This window comes from Psittacula echo (genome assembly GCF_963264785.1).
Source record: "Psittacula echo genome assembly, chromosome: 1".
NCBI classification, from domain to species: Eukaryota; Metazoa; Chordata; class Aves; order Psittaciformes; family Psittacidae; genus Psittacula; species Psittacula echo.
Window position 1 is genome coordinate 26,466,891 of NC_137735.1, and position 21,249 is coordinate 26,488,139.

At 34.7% G+C, this 21,249-nt stretch overlaps 1 protein-coding gene across 10 annotated transcripts in view; it reads left to right on the forward strand.

Moving 5' to 3' along the window:
* SLC30A9 (solute carrier family 30 member 9) overlaps positions 1-21,249 on the forward strand; it is a 54,502-nt gene that overhangs the window by 24,881 nt on the left and 8,372 nt on the right. For 2 of the 10 annotated variants that reach the window (XM_080639016.1, XM_080639017.1), the window contains exons 11-19: positions 1,044-1,179; positions 1,587-1,626; positions 2,069-2,140; positions 2,976-3,083; positions 4,383-4,548; positions 10,064-10,193; positions 12,520-12,633; positions 13,529-13,686; positions 18,961-19,010. In XM_080639016.1, coding sequence (XP_080495142.1) covers positions 1,044-1,179; positions 1,587-1,626; positions 2,069-2,140; positions 2,976-3,083; positions 4,383-4,548; positions 10,064-10,193; positions 12,520-12,633; positions 13,529-13,573 — 811 coding nt within the window. In that variant the 3' untranslated portion in view covers positions 13,574-13,686; positions 18,961-19,010. The other 8 variants (XM_080639013.1, XM_080639015.1, XM_080639019.1 and 5 more) reach the window with 6 other exon arrangements.

Genomic DNA, 21,249 nt, shown 5'->3' on the forward strand with positions numbered 1-21,249 from the left:
TTTTAATCGATGTTCACATGAATAAGTTTTTTTTTTTTTAAGTAAAAAATACTTATTTAAAACAAAGCTTTTTTCTGCAAGGCAGCTACTTGCATCATAGAGATGTGTTTGACTCAAACTGCCAGTTGTTTTTATTTGAGTAGTAGAGATATTATTGATAAGCTCTTACAGCTTCATGAAAGTCAGAAGCTATACGCTCTCTGATATTTTCTTGCTGTTGACCTGCTTTACACTTCACATTATTGGGCAGGTCATTCATATTGTAAGCACTAGTTGAAAATACATCTCATTTACAGAATTGTTTTTTTCTTTCTTAAACTTCATTAAGAGCATCAGGTAATTTGAAAAATATTTTAATCTTAAATTTGTCTAAATATTTATCTCCTTCCCCCGTTTCACTTTTTCCTTTTCTTCTAGATATAGTCTTTTTACTATTGTTTTTTAGATGCTGCTAAAGAAATGTACTGTTTGTAGTAGGAGTCAATATTAAAAAAAACAAAGGTACACTTTCAGTATTGCTTTAGTTGCTCTTAAAAGCTGAAAATGTTGAATGTCTGCAGTTAGGTGAACTACTAAAAGATGTCACAAATTTTATTTCCTTTAAATTAGCATTATAAAATAGGTAGACTGGCTGACTATAAGGCTGACGTTTTCATTTAGAAGTAACATTTCCATAAAATGTTAAAGTGTGTTTGGTTTTTTTCTCTGTTAGTGAAATCCTCAGTATCTGCATAAAAATCAATATAGCTGCATAAATAGCTTATTTAAAAAAGAATTAGAAAAATAGCTTATTTAAAAAAGAATTAGAAAAATATTAGAAAAATCAGAATATTAGAAAAATGTCATTGTGTGTACTAGGTATGTTTTTCCAGATGTCATCTTCTTCCTTGGATTAGGTTGAATTTAACAGCTTTTTAAATAGATGCCTAGTCATATGGTGATAATTTAAGACATGTAAAACTTAACAGGAAAAAACCATGTAGATGTGCTTGCAGATATATAGAATCTTATTTTCCTAAATCACTTTCTTTGTTTTCATCTAGGTATGGTTTCACAAACATGCGCTATATTGCCTCCCTGATTAGCGGAGTGGGCATTTTCATGATGGGTGCAGGACTGTCTTGGTATCATGGGATCATAGGTTTACTCAACCCTCACCCGATAGAATCTCTTCTCTGGGTAAGCTAATGTTGTTTGATATTGTATCTAATGCTGGTGACTTACTAGAAAGTAATGGCACCGTGTGAAATTCACTTCCTGAGTCTCTTTGAATCCCAACAGAATTAGCTCAAACCATCCTTAATGAGAATGTGTTTTAAGAAAAAATTCATGTTAAACTATAGCTGATCTTATAGCGGAATGAGCTATTCTTTAAACTTTGCGTTTTCCCTTCACACATCCCAAGAGGTCCTCCTTTCCTATTTTACAATATATTGCATAATTCAAATATTGGATGCCTTGGGTTTCAGGAGAGCTACACAGCACAGTGGGTAATGAGGTTCTGAAATGCTGTGTTTGGATAGTTAGTGGTCAAGGGATCTGTACAAATATACATATAATAACTGAGACTTTTTTTTTTCATACAGGCATACTGCATTTTAGCAGGGTCATTGGTATCTGAAGGAGGTATGCAATTTCAAGAATTATTTCTATTTAAGTATTCATAATCTCTAAGAATACAATGTAATTGCAGTAATAATTGATCTTTGCTTTCATAGTAAAGTTTTGAGCTCTTCTGCAAATACTTGAGTTATAAGCAAACAAAAAAAAGGTGGTAAAACTTTATTATCTCTACATAATAACAAGCTGAATAACATATAATTTGATAAGTGTACATGGAATGTGTTTGAGGTATTAAACTATCAGTGAACGTAACAGTTCCAATTTGTATGGGAGACATGCATGTAGAGAAGGTGGTAATTCAGGTTTTTTTAGTAATTCAAGGTATCACTAATCAGAGCTTTTTTGATGATCTCTTGCTATCTATAAAGAAAAGTTCACTCTTTTCAAAACGCAAGCAAGTCTTTGCCTCTGACCATTTTAAGCAACTACTTTGGTGTTGTTTCAGCTACCCTTCTTGTTGCTATAAATGAAATTCGCAGGAGTGCTCGAGCCAAGGGTCTGTCATTTTATCAATATGGTATGTGTCATTATAGCAGTAAGGTATGCCGTTATTTAAAACAGAATCTATTTACCACTATTTGCATAATGATAGAAAAATTTTCACTGTATTCCTTTTCGCTTTTCCCTCACTTTATTGATCTCTTTTCTATTCTAGTAACCAAATACATTTTACAAATTGGGTGAAAACCTGTTGGTTAACGCTGCTTAAATACTTTCACTAAACTACTTGCATTTTTCAGGATAAATACTCCTTTAAGTTTTTCAGACATTATGGAGAAGCTTCAGTAATTGGCACAGGCTTTTTTCTGTGCATTTATGAGTGCTTTCAGAAGTGTATGCCTATGCAAAAATCAGTTTCATCAGGGACTGTAGTGAGAGGACAAGGGGTAACGGGTTTAAACTAAAACAGGGGAAGTTTAGATTGGATATAAGGAAGAAACTCTTTATTGAGAGGGTGGTGAGGCACTGGAATGGGTTGCCCAGGGAGGTTGTGAATGCTCCATCCTTGGCGGTGTTCAAGGCCAGGTTGGATGAGGCCTTGGGTGGCATGGTTTAGTGTGGGGTGCCCCTGCCCATGGCAGGGGGGTTGGAACTAGATGATCTTAAGGTCCTTTCCAACCCTAACTATTCTATGATTCTATATACTTAAAGAAATTTTTCTTTTAAGTTGCTGATGTTAGCATAGTTTAAGTACTGTGTGTAATGTAGTAAAGGTAAGCATTTCAAAGCAATGTGTGGTTTGGTTTTTTGTTTGTTTTTTGTTTTTTGTTTTTGTTTTTGTTGTTTTTTTTTTTTTTTTTTTTTTTTTTTGTTTTTGTTTTTGTTTTGTTTTTTTTTTCTTGTATACACAGTTGTACAGAGTCATGATCCTAGTACAAATGTGGTGTTACTGGAGGATGCTGCAGCGGTTCTGAGTGTGGCAGTAGCTGCTACCTGTATGGGTCTGACTTCTTTAACAGGTAAAATTGTGCCTCAAGGTGAGGCAATCAGGATGTGAATTCACCCCTGTGCATGGTGTGAACACAGAGCTTTTAGTTTATATTAGTTGACTTAAATGCATCTCTACTCTCTTTTTGATGCTTGTACTGTGTAAGCTTCTGGAGGTTGAGACTCCTCTCTGGTCAGATTTCTAGTAGTTTGAGCTGGAAAATATTTAAGATTAAAGTTCAGCTTTTTTTTTTTTTTTAATATGTCAAAAGGGTTAAGCTTGAAAGAGTACATGTAGATGGGTCTAACTTCCTTTTGAGCTACATATTTGTATTTGATCATACAAATGAAGGTATTTTTTACTAAAGGTATATTTATTGTAATCAGTTACGTATATCACTGTGGCGTGGTGGGATTACGTGTCTGAGTTGCCTTATTCAGTGATGCGCATGTGTATGTGGGGGGCATTTAAGGAAGCAGTTCCTTCTTCCCGATTGTTATGTAGTGGCATTGGTGTTATCTTCAGATTACAATAGCTACTCCTAAACAATGTAGCAAACCTAAGTCATGCAGGTGGGATGATCTGTGTGACAACTGATTCAAAGTATGTCTTTGCCTGCACAGTTAAGATTTATAAAGAGGGAAGTTTGTTTATTTGTCCTGTTTTAAGTATTGGCTTTTCATTTTTTTTAAAAAATAAGTATCTAATTTTCTTTGTGGCTTCTAATGAATTAATTGCAAGTTTCACTTTTTTATATAGAAGCCATGTTTTTTATTCCCTTTCTAGTTTCTTTGATAAACTTAGAAAAACCCATTATACATTACTGTTTTTATAAGTATGAATATGAAAGCTTATATAAGTATAGTATTCCAGAAATGGTTAATACGTGCAAGTTTTTGAGTTCTGGTAAAAGAACACAAACTTTATGCTACTACCTGAGTTTAGGTGTATATAATTTTATATTAATATAAGGTAAATCTATACACAGAAGCCTAAGTAGTTTGCAATAGTTTACTCTGTTTATTAGTCCTTAAGGAGACAGGAGTAGCTAAGGGACAGGGAGACTTGAGACTTTATCTTAAAATAACTTTTTTTTTTTTTCCCCAGCTTCATTTTGTTCCTCAGTAGGAAAGAATTGCCAGTGCATTAAAAACAAACAAGGGAACAAAACCACACTACAAAATCTAAAACAAATCCCACCAAAAAACAAAACCAACCAATAAAAAAAAAATAAAATCTCAAACTATGTACTCTCTTTCATGTGAAATTTGAATTATCTGCTATGTTTTAGAAATGCTCTGTGAAATTAATTTGACATTATATTGTTTAGGAAACCCTTATTATGACAGTGTGGGGTCTCTAGGTGTTGGAACCTTGTTAGGAAGTGTGTCAGCATTTCTCATCTACACTAACACTGAAGCCCTGCTAGGACGATCCATTCAGCCTGAACGACTGCAGCGACTCACTGAGTTACTGGAAAGTGATGCTGTAGTAAGGTAAGAGTCTTTACAGCTGCATCAATACTAAGAACAACAAAAAGCAAGAAAATTACATTGGAAAAAATAGTTCAAGCCCTTTAAATGAATCTGGTGAGATTGATTATTTTAGGGTGGATTCTTCTGTGCTGAGATTTTAGAATCTTAATTATTACTAACTTCTATTTCTGTGAAATTTCTTTCTAAAAATTTCACTAAGTAAATACTCATGCTCCTCAGATGTTCCACAGCTCAAAAAATTGCAAAAAATGTCCTAACAGTTACATAATTACAGGAGCTGACAGTGACTTAATGAGAAAGCCATCACAAACTTGAAACTGTTTTCAAATGATGAAATGCAAACAGATAAATTATACTGTACTGTTGCTTTTATAGTTTATGAGCACTTAAATCTTTAAATTCTGTTACTGTTAATATTCAGTATCTGGAATTCTGTAGCACTTGGCAGTGGAGTACTGCAATAGTATTACACTGTAATAGATTCTCCATATTAGATGCTTACAGAATTAACTCAATGTTAATTTCGCTTCTTTGGAAATCCAGAGTTTGTAGTGCAATAAACTTATAGCTCATTGTAATTCTGAAATCTTGTTTAAATGCTTTCTAGGGAGCTATTTTAGCTTTAATCCTATTAACCTTGATTTAGAAGCAAAACCCTTTTTGTTTTCTTCTTAGTCATTATTCAGGAATATATTTCTGTGTAAATCAGCTGGAATATTTTAGTGGGTTTTTTTTTTATTCATAGTCATTATTGAGCTCTGGAGACAAAATTCCAAGCCCATTAGTTAACACAAGAATACTTGAAAGAAACTTAAGTGCTACATCATCTCAGTTGCAAGCAACAGGTCTGAATGACATGTCTTTCGTTCCAGAAGCTAAACAAGATTCTTATTTTGGAATAGAATTGTGTTAGAATTTTCACATGTCAGTAACTAAATCTGTGGTGGCCCTGGATTAGTCTGAATGGTGGAGCATGTGTCAACAGTGCTGTGTTAGAGTAGGTGAGTTAAAATGGTTTTTTTTGTACACAACTTCTGTGGTTCATTTTTCCAAAGTGCACAGGTGGCTTTTACTTGTCTCCAGCTGGAATCATGAAATTGCTTCTATCCAAGCACCAGTTCATGTTATATTCCATTTTGTAGATGGCTGTAACTTCTCAAGCAAGCAATCTTAGTTTATCTGCTTCTTGCTGTAGATTTTTTTTTTTTTTTTTAACAAGAAGTAGCTTAATTTTTAAAAGGAACACAGAATAAAAGAAGTGAAGACTTGGTAAGAAACTGTGTTTCTCTGAAGGTTAGAACCTGAAATGTGTAGGTACTTCTTACAATGCTGTTTGCAGGGCCTTCTCTATGCACTTTGTCTTGAGTGATCTCTTTCTTAGTTCCATTACGTTATCTGCTTTGGTTTCTTTTAGCACACACTGTGTCTTTGACCACGTTCTTCTTGTAACAAGCCTAATATTTTGAGCTTGGTTAACTTATGTCTACTAAGAAGACACCTGGTCTTGATATCAGGATTCTCTGAGATGTTAAAGTGTATTGCCCTTGCTTATAATGAGGAATAATATGGGGAAAAATTTCCCTTTTTTTTTTTTTCCCCCCCTTATTCCAGGCTTTGGTTAGATAGTTGTGTGTTGTTTTTTTTTTGTTTGTTTGTTTGTTTGGTTTTTTTTGTTTGTTTTTTGTTTTTGTTTGTTTGTTTTCAGCTTTTTCTTGTGAAACTAAGGAGTCTTTTACCATCAAGTATGCCTTCAAACAGCTGCTTGTAGATTTTCATCCAACACAGCTTTGGGCTTGTAAGAGTTTCAGCATTTTCTTGAACATTCAAACTTTACTTAAATGGAGGTGTGTACTGGTCTGTCCTATTCTTAAATTTTTCCTACTGATACCAAGTGTAAAAGAAGAGGTTCCCAAGTACTGGCCTGCTTCTAAAGCTGTGACTAATATTTGCTCTTTTTATTTCAGTGTTTCAGGGTTTTCAGCTATCTCACTGTATACGAGTTCTTACTGCAATCCTTTTTTGCAGTTGCTGCTTCCAAAACAGGTCTTGCTTGTTCATTCATGGAGGGTTTGCAGTCTTTATTTTTAGGTGTGTTTTCCGAACATGAAGGGGATATATTAGGGAATCATTCAGTATTCATCAAAAGATACTTAGTTCCAAATTGACCAAAGGATACAGAGGCTCTGATTTCCACCTTCTCCTGTCCCCATCAGCACCACCACCACGTAACTTGTTCAGGCAAGCTACTGCTGGAATACCGTCCTGTTCCACTGCTAATTACAAAGTATTTAATAGGCAATATTAACTGCTGTTGATTTATGTAGTTATTTGAAAATATCTACATTCCCTAAAACCTTAGTGACTGGAATTAATGCTCATAATGTATAGTTTTTCCCCCACCCTTTTCTCTTATTTTCCCTTGGGTTATGAGATGAAGTTGTCTTTAAGTACATGGGTTGCCTCATTTTTGGTTCTTAAATTTTGGCACAGTGTTTTTAATCTATACTTTTTTTAAAAAACTCTTATTATTACAGGATGAAAAACTTATTTACCTTCACAATTATTCTTGGTTCTTTGAATAAGTGTTATGGAGCCTGCTGAATTATTAGCATTTTTTTCCTTTCAAATATGCAGTATGCTTCTGGGCCACTAATAGGGAAATGCTTTGTTGTACTAATACATTGGTTTTCCTTTTTGGTCAAGGAAACAATGATTATTACATGTTTCTGTCTTTTCTATATTGTCAGTAATAACTTTACCATTTCCATCTAGTAGCAGGCTTGTTTCCAGGTTAATCTTTAGTTTTGCTATACTTACAAACCAACAAACCAACTTCTTTTTTTTTTTTCAGTCACACACAATGCCTTTCTTTTACGCTTCTCCTATAATTTTGCTGGATTTGGTAATTTCTTCTTTAGGCTCAAGGCTATTTATTTCCCATTTCATTTTGCTTGGTAATTTCTACTTTTAGGCCTTATTTAATTTGTCATCCAGAATGGACTTTTAGTTAGAGTTGTTCTCAGCTGGAAAATTACTTGATTTTGATTTTTGTTATACAAACATTCCATTCTTAACTCTCATTGAAACCTTTGTTACCTAAATCTTTCCTGTGTTCAGCTTAACTGAAGGGTAGGAGATGAGGCTTTCAGAACTGTGAAATAAAATACATGATCTGGTACAGACTCTCCTGATTCTGTTCTTATGCAATGTAATGGTAGCTCTATAGGCATAAACTATTCTTGGTGACAGTTTGACCTTTAACTTTTACTTCATTGTAACAGCTATTGGGTAATTTTGCTGCTGTTGTGCTGGAAAATGTGTCATTCTGGTTTGGAGGAGGAAAAAAAAAATTACAACTGATGACTCAAACCCAGTCACTTGGTGTCCTCTGACAAATTTTTCTTTCATCTGAAGCTTTCTCTTTTCCCTAGTTTGAATTGAGGGTGTCTGGTAGACATCCAGAAGCTTCCACAAGCAAGCTTTGTAGCACACGCATTTGTGTTCTTGAATTATTTGTGATTTTTTTTCTCCTTCTGACTCACTGTCTTGTCTTTCCTGGATGGATTATAAGCAGTAAGGTAGACTTTTTTCTTCACATTTACAGAATATGCATCATTCCACTGAATTCTATCAGGTTGCTGCTTAATGAGAATCTTGGATATCTCGTTGCTTAGCTCTGATAGGCACTTGATATGTCTTGAACATTTTTTGAATCACATGGATTCACATTCTCTTCATATAGCCCTCTTTGAAGCACATCGGCTATCTTAAATACCCTCTTGTGTGAGGAGGTAGTTTGATGCCAGTTAGGTTATTCCACTTAATACTGTTTTGATTTGGTAGCTTCCCATAGGAATAGCTGTGTAAATTTGATTGGAGATGGAAATTCTTTATTGCTATCAGTAAGCTGTAGCAGTTCTTTTAATCTGCTTAAATATTTGCTAAGATTATTTTTTTGTGTGTGTCTCTATATTTAGGTCATGTTCTATTTTTTTTTAATGTGCTTACCCCTCCTCCAGCTTTAGTATTGCCAGAAATATTCCATAAATGTTTCTTCTGACTGTTCATCTGAAATTTCTGCCTCCTGTTCTTTGTCAGCTATTCATTCTAGCAGGCTACTTTCAAAATCTGTGCCTTCCGCTTTGTTCCTGCGCTGTCTGTGAACTTAGTTCTGATTTATAAACATTCAGATGAGTCGGGAAGAGTAAATTTGCTTAAGACAAAGGGCATGCTAAATTTAAAAAGATGCTGTGAAATTGTGCAACTTAGTGAAATGAATGGGGGGGAGGGGGGAAGCTTAGTACTTTCCATTAAGTGAGCTTTATTGCTGATTCTAAATTTTTTGTTAAAATTTTAAAAATTGCAATGATTGCATTTTTCTGCTAATAAACCCAAAGTCTTTGGGATATTTTATAGTTGACCCTAGAAACTTATTTTGCATTGGAAATGGCAGAAGGAAGAATTAAAAAAATAGAAACTTCTTTGTGATTTATATCCCATGTTTTAGTGTCCACTTTTTTTCTGGCCTCGATGCCAATAGGTGGAAACTTATTCTGCAGTGGCAATTTTAAATTCTCCTTGGCTTTAAAGATAAACTTTAGTTTTTGTTATTATACTTAGAAAAAAAAAGATGGTATTTTATGATTTTTATTTTATTTTTATTCCAGTGTTAAAATTCATCATAATAACCTGGGTCTTGAGTTTGCTTCATGTCTTACTATTCCTGAAAAATAGAGCATGCTTTGTTTATTACCTATATTCATACCTCATAGAGTTTATCTAGCAAACTGAAACAAAACTGAGCTACAGAGAAACAGAAGTTTTTAAAGGACCAAAATATAAACATGCAGCAACATCCATGTTCTAGTATCTATTAGGAACCTTTAAATAATTATACGTTTTCAGCCTTTACTAACAGATGTCTTGTGATTAGTCATGATCAATAATTCAGTATGATGAAAAGTGATACATCAAATATAACTTTGCATAGAAAATTCTCCAAAAGGCCATGCCTTCACAAATTGTAGCTGTCCAGGAAAAAGTACTTCCATAATTGCAATGTGTGCTTTCAGTAGTTGACAGTATTGTCCCTTACCTCAAAAGTGAGGGTACTTGAGGACTGTTAAATATGTGTATGCGCAAAAACTACTGTGCAGTAGTGAGTAAGTTGAATAGGAAAGGTATCACTTTCTGTTGTGGGATTTTTTTTTTATAACACCATTAGTCTAGTTCTAAATCTGTGATGCTTTTTTATAGTATGTCTTTTATTGCAGCGAGCCATTTATACATGTGTTGGTATAGCAGACATCTGTGAAAGTTGTATAACCAGTTAAATATAAATCAGTATTTAATATAAATGTGTGGTGGCTAAGTGAGGATATGTTAGTCAAAGGCAGTGGCCTTTTAAAATTACAGAATTGTTGTACTGTGACAATGTTGTTAACATTAGAACTCAAACTACCTAGTTGTTTGTTTTATGTTGTTCTACATTTTTTTTAAAATTTATGTGTTTCAGAGCAATTCATGATGTTAAAGCCACAGACCTGGGAATGAGCAAAGTTAGATTCAAGGCAGAGGTAGACTTTGATGGACGGGTTGTTACTCGTTCTTACCTGGAAAAACAAGACATTGAACAGCTGCTACAAGTATGTTTTAAAAAATCTTTCTGTAACTTCTAGTATTTGATATTTATTTTCTAATTTCAAATATGTCTAAACCCTAGATTTTCAAGTAGATGAGAGATACTCCACTACTTCTTTTTGAAGGATTGCAGGTGATTTTACTTTGTGTTAGTGTGCTAGATATCTCTGTGTGGAATCGTATTATGTGCTGCTGAAATAGAGCCATTTGTGGGCTGAGTAGGGCCTGGGTTGGAAGAGGACAGATACTTTTGTCCAAAATAAGAATGTATTTATTCCAATAAATTTTTATTGAATTACAAGATCTCTAGTTAAAACTGGAAGCCTGTCACCAGAGAATAAGCATCTGTTTTGGCAGAGCCATTTGCCTTGGGTGCTGAAGATGCAGTGTTAAGGTTTACAGATCCTGCCAGTCAGACTAGACTTGAATATGGATTGCTTGCATCACATCACTTAGCGTTTTGACAGTGTTTAACAATTAACACTGTCTTCAGCGTCTGTCTCTGATTTTAGTGTTGTTCAGAGTAGCTTTTCTTAATTCTTCTCTTCAATATAGAAATGAAAAACTGTTCTCAGCTGGATTCTGCATGGCAAAGCTGTGAAATATGAAGTAAAAAATAATTTATCTAAACTACAAGATTTTTAAGTGAGCAAAATGTTTTGCTTGCTTACCCATTTTCACCAGTAATACGCTTACATACATTTGCTTGCATACCTACAAGATTTCTTTCTTTGCTACCCTTTCAAAATGAAAAGCAGATGTCTGCATTTTATGTCCGTCCATTAGATACGACATAGAAGTTATCTGAGTTTAAATTACTGCAGTTTTTTTAAACCATTAGTCAGTGTCTGAGTTCTTAAAATGTAATGCTCTTTAATGTCAAAATAAGAATGGATATATATTATATATATATAGTGCAGTAGGTGATCTGTTAATGTGCTGGATTTCAATTTAATACATTTTGAGAGCAAGGGTGCTGTCAGCTTTGTACAGCTGAGGTGCACTGCAGGTTTGCTTGGTTTTATATTGCCAAACCTCAGATTCTTCGCTGTTGCAGCTGGTTAGTACACTACTTTTCAGAGGCTTTGTTAGCTCTTATTCTTTACCTGCTGTTCCCTTTGGTGCTTACATACAATGGTTGCTAGTTCTTCCAACTAGTATTGTTGGGAAAGTTCTTCCTGATTGTTTCTAGGTTGACAACTGTTTCTTACACAGGTCATTGTAGTTTCATGTAGTAACCTTGTGTCAGCTATAAAATCATTGTTGAAGGATAGCTGTTTTCAGCAGGATTTTGCCCCTACCTGAAGGGTAGACGTAGTGCTTGCCTTTTTGACCTATAGTTTTTCAAATAACTAGCTCATTCAACTAGCATTGCCACAAACATTACTCTTTCTGAAGCTGTGAAATCGTTGAAATGCTAGCATTCAAATTATTCTCATTTCTTTCTTGTTAGACTTGCTTCGATTTTAGTCACAGGATATTGGGAATGGGGTATCTTTTAAGCTCACTCAGTTACTTTATTCCTCTTCAGTTAGAGTAATAGGGAAGGTGAAAGAAACTGATATTGTGTTGTAGTTATAGACACAAAAAGAATTAGTTATTTAATAATTACTTTGCCCATTAGCAATAACCTATTTGTCCTAAACATACTGCAGTTGTATTGCCTAAACTATGTCTGAGATACTACAGGTCAAATGGCTTCTGGCCAACATCGTGTGAGACCTCTAAGGAAAGCTTATGACAGTGCTGTAGTAACTGCTTTGGTGCTTATGATGTCTGTGTTTTTTTTGGAGAGAGGAGCATAGCATTCTGTCTTCCTTAACTAACCTTGTTCTTTCAGTTGCATATAATATGGGTCTCCTGAGGAGGAATTTCGTAGGAATTTGCGTGGATTTTCAGATGAGTTGGTCATGTGATGGCCAGACTAAGAAGTGTAATAAAATAGCAAGAATGTATGAAAACGAGGAAAGAATACACGGGGGTACCCTGCTCTGCCTTGCTGTGAATAAGGGATACCTCAAATGTCTAGAAAAATAATGAATTTTTCAAACTTATTTACAAAATAAAGGAGGAAATCTGTTAAACATAGAAGGTTCTATATCAAGTACAGGTGTAATGGTAAGCCATCTATTTTCATTGAATAGGTACTACTCTTCTGTGTCTTTGAGACAAAAGAACAGATAATGCTTTAAAAGGAAATGACAAAAGCTGAAGTGTTTGGGGTTCTTTTTGTGTGTGTCATCCTTCTCCCCCCAAAATATGTCAGAACCCTGTGTAGTGTTATTCCTCTCTTTCCCTCATCTGAACCTTTTAAATTTGATTTCTTCCTAGGAAATTCAACAAGTGAAAAACCTTGAAGAATTGGAAGCCTTCATGCTTAAGCATGGTGAAAATATCATTGACACACTGGGAGCTGAAGTAGACAGACTTGAGAAGGACCTGAAGGTGAAATTTAGCTGCTTATTAGGGAGTGATTGTTCTGTGACTATATTTTAAACAATATCATTGCATCGACTTTTGGGGTTTTGTTTGTACATATATGAGGGAAGAGGTTGAGAATCATCATAAACTCATAGAATCATTAGGGTTGGAAAGGACCTTAAGATCATCTAGTTCCAACCCCCCTGCCATGGGCAGGGACACCTAATGCAGATGCTCTTGCTATAGTGTCATTAACTAAGTTCTGACCAGCAGTAAGCCCTTACTTTGCTGTTGATCCGTTTGTTACATATTTTGTTCAGTTTGTACCACTATAGAACAGTATTTTTGTGATATAAGACCTGATTGTGTCCTTGTTACTATTTGCAGAATACCAGGTTATTCACAGGCTGTTAAATTTTGCTTTGGTTGTAAAGAAGAAAATTTCAATTTTATTTTTTGATTTTTTTTTATCTGTTACTTAGCATTCTGTCAAGTATATCAGTGTGTGATGAGGGCTTTATGAAACAGTTTTTGCTCCTTTTGAAGCAGTTTAAAACTTTCTTAAAGTGAGATTATATATATCTTTATTTGGATGGCTTTATATAAAATCTAACTGCCTTTTTTAAAATCGGTAGAGCTGCTTCATACTTTATAAAGTGTGAGAACTAATTTATCTGTGATGTTGAGCAGTATTTGTCACATGAAAAGCTGGCTTAACCTTCAAAAAATTGCTTTATAGTATGGGCAACATTTGTTGAAGCTGTTCTTCATTTTAAGATAGTCCCTCTGTTGCCAGAAAAGGGAATTCGTTAAGCAGTTGCCAGCATCATACCAAGAATACATTATTTGTATCCATGTGCGGAAATGTGTTTTAATATTCTCTATTTACTTCTTTTTTTTAAAATTAATCTTATTCCAGCAACGAAATCCTGATGTTCGTCATGTGGATTTGGAGATACTATAGGCATGGCAGAAGAAATCTTCAAGTTGCTACCATTTTGGAAAGAAGTCATGTAAAGGGCTGAAAAGCTTCTGAAATTGCGGTGACCTCAGCACCATACCTTGCTTACTTTTGCTGTAGGCTTCCTGGACTGTTAGCACTACTTCTGTTTCTGGAAGAGCACTAGACTTGCAGACAAAAATTTCCATGGCAAAATCAATTTAAAAAAAGCTATTTGACTTAAATTCCACGGGAGAGTCTGTCAGAGTGTATTTACTGCAACTCAGAACTTACGACTTGAGGTTTAGTTAGGCAAATATAGCTGCCTGAAGATACACAACACATAGTTTTTCCATTTGCGTCCCTTTGCAATCAGTTTGCACTTCTTTAGTTTCTTTCAAGATACCGCTAAAGGTTCTTGGGAGATATTAAGATTAGCTAGGAAGAGTTTGTTCCGGTGGAACCTGCCAACCTTAAACTAATTGTAATATTTCAACTGTGTGATTGTTTCACAGTTTTTCTTTTCTATGAGATAAATTCTTTCAAACAGGCACTGGCCTTTTCTCAAGTACCATGACCTGTAAACCTGCTTTTTCCCCACTGTTGTGATTACTAACTGCACTTCACAAAAATAAGATTTTTCTTCTCAGTGGAGTCAGCTGTATGTGGTTTTCCAGAGTATGTTAAGTTACTGTGAAGAAATTAGAGATTTTGGTGAACTTCCTCTGTTTAAATTTTGTTATTTTCTCCTCCTACTTTGACACTTGTTCTCTTATTTGTAAGTATCTTCAGATGTGATCTGGGAGATATATACATGGTAGTGCTTATTAAATGTTACCTGGCATTTTTTGCTTTCCTTATAGGCCATATTGCCAGATATGGTCTTTGATGGAAGGTGTGAGGGATGTAATTGGAAGTTACAGTAGTAAAAAATGTATTAGAATTATTTATAATTAAACAAATGAATACATTGTATTTTTAATTTATTTACCTCTAGACTTAATCTGAATTCTCAATTGATTACTTTGTGTGTTGGTTTTTGGTTTTGTTTTGTTGTGGTTTTTTTTTTTTTTTTAGAATTGGCCTTTTTTGGGGAAGTAAAGTAAATCTGTCAGTAGTTCTCAACAATTCTGAGATAAATGCTTAGAGTTTATAACTTTGAAATGTGCAATTTTAGCATCGTATATAATGAGCCTCAAGGCTTTCTGCAGCAGGCACCCAAGTTGTACCAGATTCTTTGATTTGCGACCTAGTCTTTATATTAATAAGGGCATGAGTACTTATCATGCAAATTGAAATATAAGTGAAGTAACTGCATATAAATAACTGAAGAAAATCCTTTATGCACTTTAACATATTTCAGTAAAATGAGAATTGCTCGTGGGTAAGAGGTGTTAATAGAGAACCTCATAGTGACTCAGTTGCTGAGTAATGACTTACTTGCTGAAAGGAGAAATGTTGGTATGAAGCACAAGTCTTCAAAAATCAGTTAAGATTAAATTATAAGCATTGCAGCATATAATAATTGTGGAGACCAACACATCTAGATTTGACTAAAAGCTTTTGAAAATGTTTTTTTTAGTTTTTTTTAGTTTTTTTTTTGTTTCTGCACTAAGTCTCACCAGCTAACTGTGAGAATTTAAAATAGCGCGCATACCTTTTGACAACTGCAAAACATTCCAGAGTTTAGTTACAGATGGGACTTCACATACAATAATTGTGGGTCTCTTTAGTACCCTTGTCCATAATCCCTATTCACCAGTGGCTTCTGTATAGCTTATTAGCTATATTATTATGGGTAATCCAGAAGAATCATAGAATCATAGAATAGTTAGGGTTGGAAAAGACCTTAAGATCATTTAGTTCCAACCGCCCTGCCATGGGCAGGGACACCTCACTTTATCTGGTTTTCTCCTATTGTAAAACTACTTAGTATATTTCAGCCTGATGATTTGAAATGCAGTTTAAAGGAAATTTGAAAGTGTGCTGTACCAAGTAAATAAGACATCCTTTAGCACATTATAAATCATCTACTTTTCTCCTCACCTTTCCACATAAACTTCATCTCATTATGCGCTCTGCTGATGTTAGTCTTACTCATCAAGACCACTCTTTCCGTGTTCTAGAATATTTATATGGATTTTGAATTTGAATAAATAGTTTAAGATTTCTGGAATAATGGGTTTATTAAAAACCTGGAAAATGCTCTTACTGGGGCGTTAGTGGAGACAGCCAATGTGATCCAAGTGGTTTTTATGCTGGAGTCACTGATGAATGAGCAGTATTAGTGTGCACTTTGCAGGGCAGAAATTTCACTAAAAGGTTAGTAAATGTTACCCCACTACTGAAGTGTTCCCATATCTTGTTTAAGAGAAGGCATGAGTTTATATTCTTACATGGTACCTGCTCCAGAAGCCCATAAAAATGTAATTTATATGAATTCTGATCTTAATTTCCTTATCTGAGTCAGAAGTACACCCATCCACATGCCATTTGTTTGTATTTCAAGATAATAATCAGATCCTTGTCTCCCAGTTATGTTCCTGATTATAGCATAACAATATGTTAAATTTAAGAAGCCAGAGCTTGAATGTTTTTGGGCACATAACAGTTGCATAGTTTGAGGACCCAGTTCCGTATGTTAAAAATGACCTGGATGGTGATGTACCACAAAAATCTAGGCAGTCTGGTTTTGGCAGTACCTCTTAAGTTTACATGTCTTGCAGTTGGGTGAAAATACTGATTCATTGAGCCTGTCAGTTTGGAAAGGAAAAGGAATTCTAAGCTGTTAGATTTTTAATACATAGATTGTTTTTAACAGTTTTGACATTTTTACTGCCATTTTTGGTGGTTTTTTTGGTGGGGTTTTTTTTTGGGTTGTTTTTTTTTTTTTTTTTTTAAGCTCTCTTTATGGTCTAACACTTGAAATGATATGGGTCCAGTACTTAGTTTCCTTTTGTTTTAGTGTTTTTGGGAAAACTGTTTAGCTACTACACTTCCATGATAGAATCCTCAGAATTAAAGAAAACTTACAAAGTGTGGAGGAGTGTGGAGAGGTTTTTTTTCTTTGTCACAAATGCAATTACATAATATTTCTTTTTTTGTTTTAAGGAAGTGAGGATTTAGCTAACGAAGTTATATTCTAGGTTTTTTTTCAATTAAGTTGTGGCCTTTTAAAATCTGTTTTGTAGACTGTCCTTGCATGTTCTGTTTTTTTCAGATTATGTTCAAAGTACATCTGCCCTCTGCTTTGTGAAAGGTTGCTTATGTATTGCAGAATGTTTCTTAAGTCCATAAAACTTGCAATGTTTGAAAAAATTGTCTTAATGTTCCAATATAGTGAGTGATCTTAATGCATTTTAAGTCAGAGTTGGCCAGATACTAATAATATGCATTTTACTGTAGAATTTGTTTTTCTATAAAAGATAAAATTGTGATTTTCTTCCCCAAGAATCAATTTCAAGTCTAAATTGTCTCCTTTGTACACTGTTGAAGTAAGTTTTTGAGTGGTCCCCCTCTACCTTTCCACTTTCTAAAGCATTTATTAAGCATACTGTAGTAGTAAATATTTTGGTGGAATACTGTATTACAAAGACTCTTTGCTATGTGTTCTGGTTAAGAAGTAGCAGGGACTCAGGGAGCAGGAGAACATATTTTTTAAGGACAAGTTGCATGCTTTATCCTCTGTGACTCACACTCAAACTGAAGAGTTTATAGCCTCTGCTTTTCTCCTTCATTGAATTCCAACACAGGTTTTATCATTTTTTTATTTACCAACCCTTGGAGGTGGAAGCCGTTAGGAGCATCTCACGTTTTTAATAGCAAGGCTAGATGCTACTTTGGTCTCTATACTTTTATCAATGAACAGGTACCGTTGGCAATAATGATTGCTGTTCTGTTTTGAAAGCTACAAACCATGTAAGCCAAAACTACCAAAGTTTTCTGATTCTGGCAGGTGCAGTTTTTTCATCTATATCTGGAGACTCAGTTTTTGTTGAGAGATTTTTACTGGCCCCTCTGATACGGGGGAGTATGGAGAAGAGTTTTGGGTATGTTTTGTCTACGTAATACACTGAAATTCTGTGCTCTCCTTATCATTTCAGCTGATTTATTTTTTCTGTAACAAAGGAAAAATTATGCATTATGGAAGTACATCTGCTAATGAGTGCATCAAATACAGGCTTCCTGCAAAGAGATTTTAGGCTTTTGTGTATTTAAAGCATGGCTATTTTTGAAAGTTCTTAATTAAGTAATCCTTTTTCTAAAGTTGATGTAGATGTGTTTCCTACAAAAGAATTCACAGAAGCATGTTGCTTAACATCTAAAAGGAGAGTGTTTTGGTTTATGTTCTTACGTTCTTAAAGCATTTTGGCTTGGTGCAGTAGAACAATTGTCTAACTCCTGTACAAAACCTGAACTTCTGTGCATGCCTAAAGGCTTACATGGCAGAAGTGAGTATAACATGACAATGTGGTTTTTTTTTTTTCTTCCAGCTTAAGCATTGTGCTGCTTCTATTCTTATTGTTAACTCTGAATAGAGAGTACAACTGACATCTCTTTTGCAGTTTACCTCCTTACTGTAAATGAGAAGTCAAGGTGTACCAAAAAGATTTTATGTTTTGTATAGAGGGGTTGCATAGCTTAAGTAAGTAATTTTTCTGTTTCTGCTTAGTGAGACACAAATAATTAAGATCAAAGTAGACTATATGTTTATTACATATAAAAAGAAATAGGAATCCAGGCTTTAAAGCACAGTAGTCAGATTTTGAAATGCAAGTCGTTTGAGGAAAATAAAATGTGCCAGAAGCTGTAAGTGGTTGTACGGACTATAGAAACTACAGTCAATCAGGCTTTGCTGAAGCAAAAGAAAAGAAACTATCACAAAGTGTATGGTAAAAAGAATACATACAAGGAAGGAACAAAACTATGGTGTTGAGCACTTCGGAACAGGAAGAGATGAATACAATCTAAAAAATATGGCCAGCAATAAGAAATTATAATTGGAGAACAGTAAAAAAAAAAAAAAAACAAAAACAGTAAGAAATTATATTTGATTAGTATGCATAAAACCGTGTAGTACAACACTTTCTTTTAGCAATACCCAGTTAGTTGGGTGATTCCTCCCTCCCAACCCCAGCAAATTTTTTTTTTTTTTCTTTCTTCCCTGTAATGAAAATCAGTGTCTCTGTTTAACTGTTTCCTCATACAGTATTTGGTCTTGCAGGTATAAGCCCATTTGCCCTCTTAAAACTTACTTATTTCTCAAGGTGATAGTGTAATCTGAGTCTGGAGTTTTGGTGGGGTGTGTATTTGGTGGAGTGGAGTGTGAGTAATTTCAGTTATAGAAACAGGAGGAAGAGTGAATTCAAGGGAAAATTAATTGAATATTTTTTTTTTTTTTTTTTCCCCAGCCAAAAAACGATTGGAGCACCATCCTGTGGTTACAGGGCAAAAAAAAAAGGTGCGGTGTTTTAAGGTCTGTGGAATTCTTGCATTGGTGAATATGTTAGTCCATGTTTTTCAAGTTGCTTAAATATCTCTGGATAAGTAAGATTTCTAGTTAAAGCATCACATTTTGAAAGGGAGTTAAAGATGACATTGAGAATGTAATGTGAATTACATTTTACACATTTTTTAAATACCACAGACAGATACAATAACAGATTATAGTAGGTAGGCAGAAAATTGTCGTTCTAGCCTATATTACATGAGGCTTTTGAGGACAATTTCCTTTTTCTGTATAAGTCAAAGCCACCAATTAGAATAAAAGGTCTTGGTGGTGTTTTTTTTTTTGTGTGTTTTTTTTTTTTTTTTTTTTTTTTTTTTTTTTTTTTTTGTTTGTTTGGTTGGTTGGTTTTTTTTGTTTAGGTTTTTTTGGGGTTTTAGGTGCAGCACCAACAGAAAGCCTGGTCAAATTTTTGTGTTGCCAGCATTCATAGTGCTATTACAGGGAGAAAGTATCTGTTAAAATAGTGGAATATAGCTCCACACTCAAGGATACATTTGATTTTTCTAATCTCAATTTAGACTGTATTTAAAATTCTTCAGGTTGTGATCAATCAGCTGCTTCAAATCTGAAGACAGAAGAAAAAAAATGCTATGTTGTGTAAATGTTGTAATATAAAGGGTTTTTTGTAAGTTCCTCTTAAAGGTGCTGAAGAACTATGTGAGAAGAAGAGTTTGAAAAATGCCGAAAGCATTTGGAAAGTGTTTTGGCAATTGCCGAAATTGTATAAAATCTGAAAGTCAACAGTGAGGATTGTTGCTGGTGATAGAACTTTCAAAGGGCAATCTCAAAAGTTGAAACGTTTTTCCACACAGCCTTTTAATCAAATGTCACCCACCCACCCCACAGGCCCCCATGCGTTTTTGGTGTATTGGCTTCTTCATTCTGTGGCTTGGTTACTTCGTATTAGTGTGAGAAAGTCATTTTGATTTGTGAGGTGTAGACATTTAAGTATTTCCCTGCATATGTTCTTTATTTTGTAATTATGTTTGAATTTGGTGCATCCTGTAAAATGTCTGGAAGCTGTAATTACTCAGTAAAATGCTACATAGCTGTTAAAGGTTGTGTTCTGTTAATTTAAGCAATTTTACATATATATATTGTAAAGGTAAGCAATAACACTGGCCTTAGGCAGGTGGTTTGCTGTTTCTGAATTCACAATGCATATATCAGTATTTTATAGATGCAAAACAAAGGTTATATCTGTCTATTTGTAGCAGTTACTCAATTTGCCTTTGGTATGTTGATCGTATACTGTTAAATAGCATACACTTGGTATACATAGCCAAGCTGTATGTATTAATACTCTGAACTTCACTGGCAGCTGTGCCTTGTCTTGGTCACCTCACCCCACCCCACAGAGTGCAATTCCTTCCCCAGTACAGGGTAAGCTCTTTTTGCCTAGCTCAGGGGCCCTACTGGAACTGTCACCAGTTTGGACTCCCGGTCCTGATCCAGAGTTAAGGATAATGTGAAGAAAGGTAGTAAGACAGGTGCTTTGCATGTCTGTGCGTAGTCTAGAGTGCAGAGAGTTTCTTGAAGAGGTTGGGTTTATGTATTAGGCTCACATAGTAGCTGTAGTTGACAATCCCAGCAATGCTGTCCAGGCCTCTTAAGGAAAAGCTAGGTATCATTCACTTGAAATTAGTCAGCTTAGAAAGGATTTCACATACTGCCTGGTCCTTTTTATCACTAATGCTGATGAAAACTGATGAATTACCTAGTTACAAAAAGAACTAATTGGACTAAAAAGGTAAGTCTGTATGTGGTTGGAAAGAAGAGACAAAAATGCAAGAAGCCTGGGCAATAAAGTGGAGAAACTTGAAAAATTTGATTTTTTTTTTTTTTTTTTTGTCTGTATAGAAACATTATCAGAAATAAGGTGGTCAAGCTACGTATTTCAGGAAAGATTCTGGATATGCAGCGTATGTCTTAATTGCTAAAGATGTTTCATTCCACAGTTAGAAGACTCCCCTTCTCAAGGGATTTTCTTGCAGGGACGCTGGACAGTAATTTGTGGTGCTCAGATTGCAAAAGGCTGCATGTCACAAACTCATCTTCTATGTTCAGCAACATTGTTCTGGGTGGTGGTATCGTTGCCAACAGTTAGTTATTTAAAACGAACCAAATGGCACGAAATCTGCCTGAGCAGGGAGGTGACAGACCTCGGGACCTTGTCTGTTTGAGGTCAAGT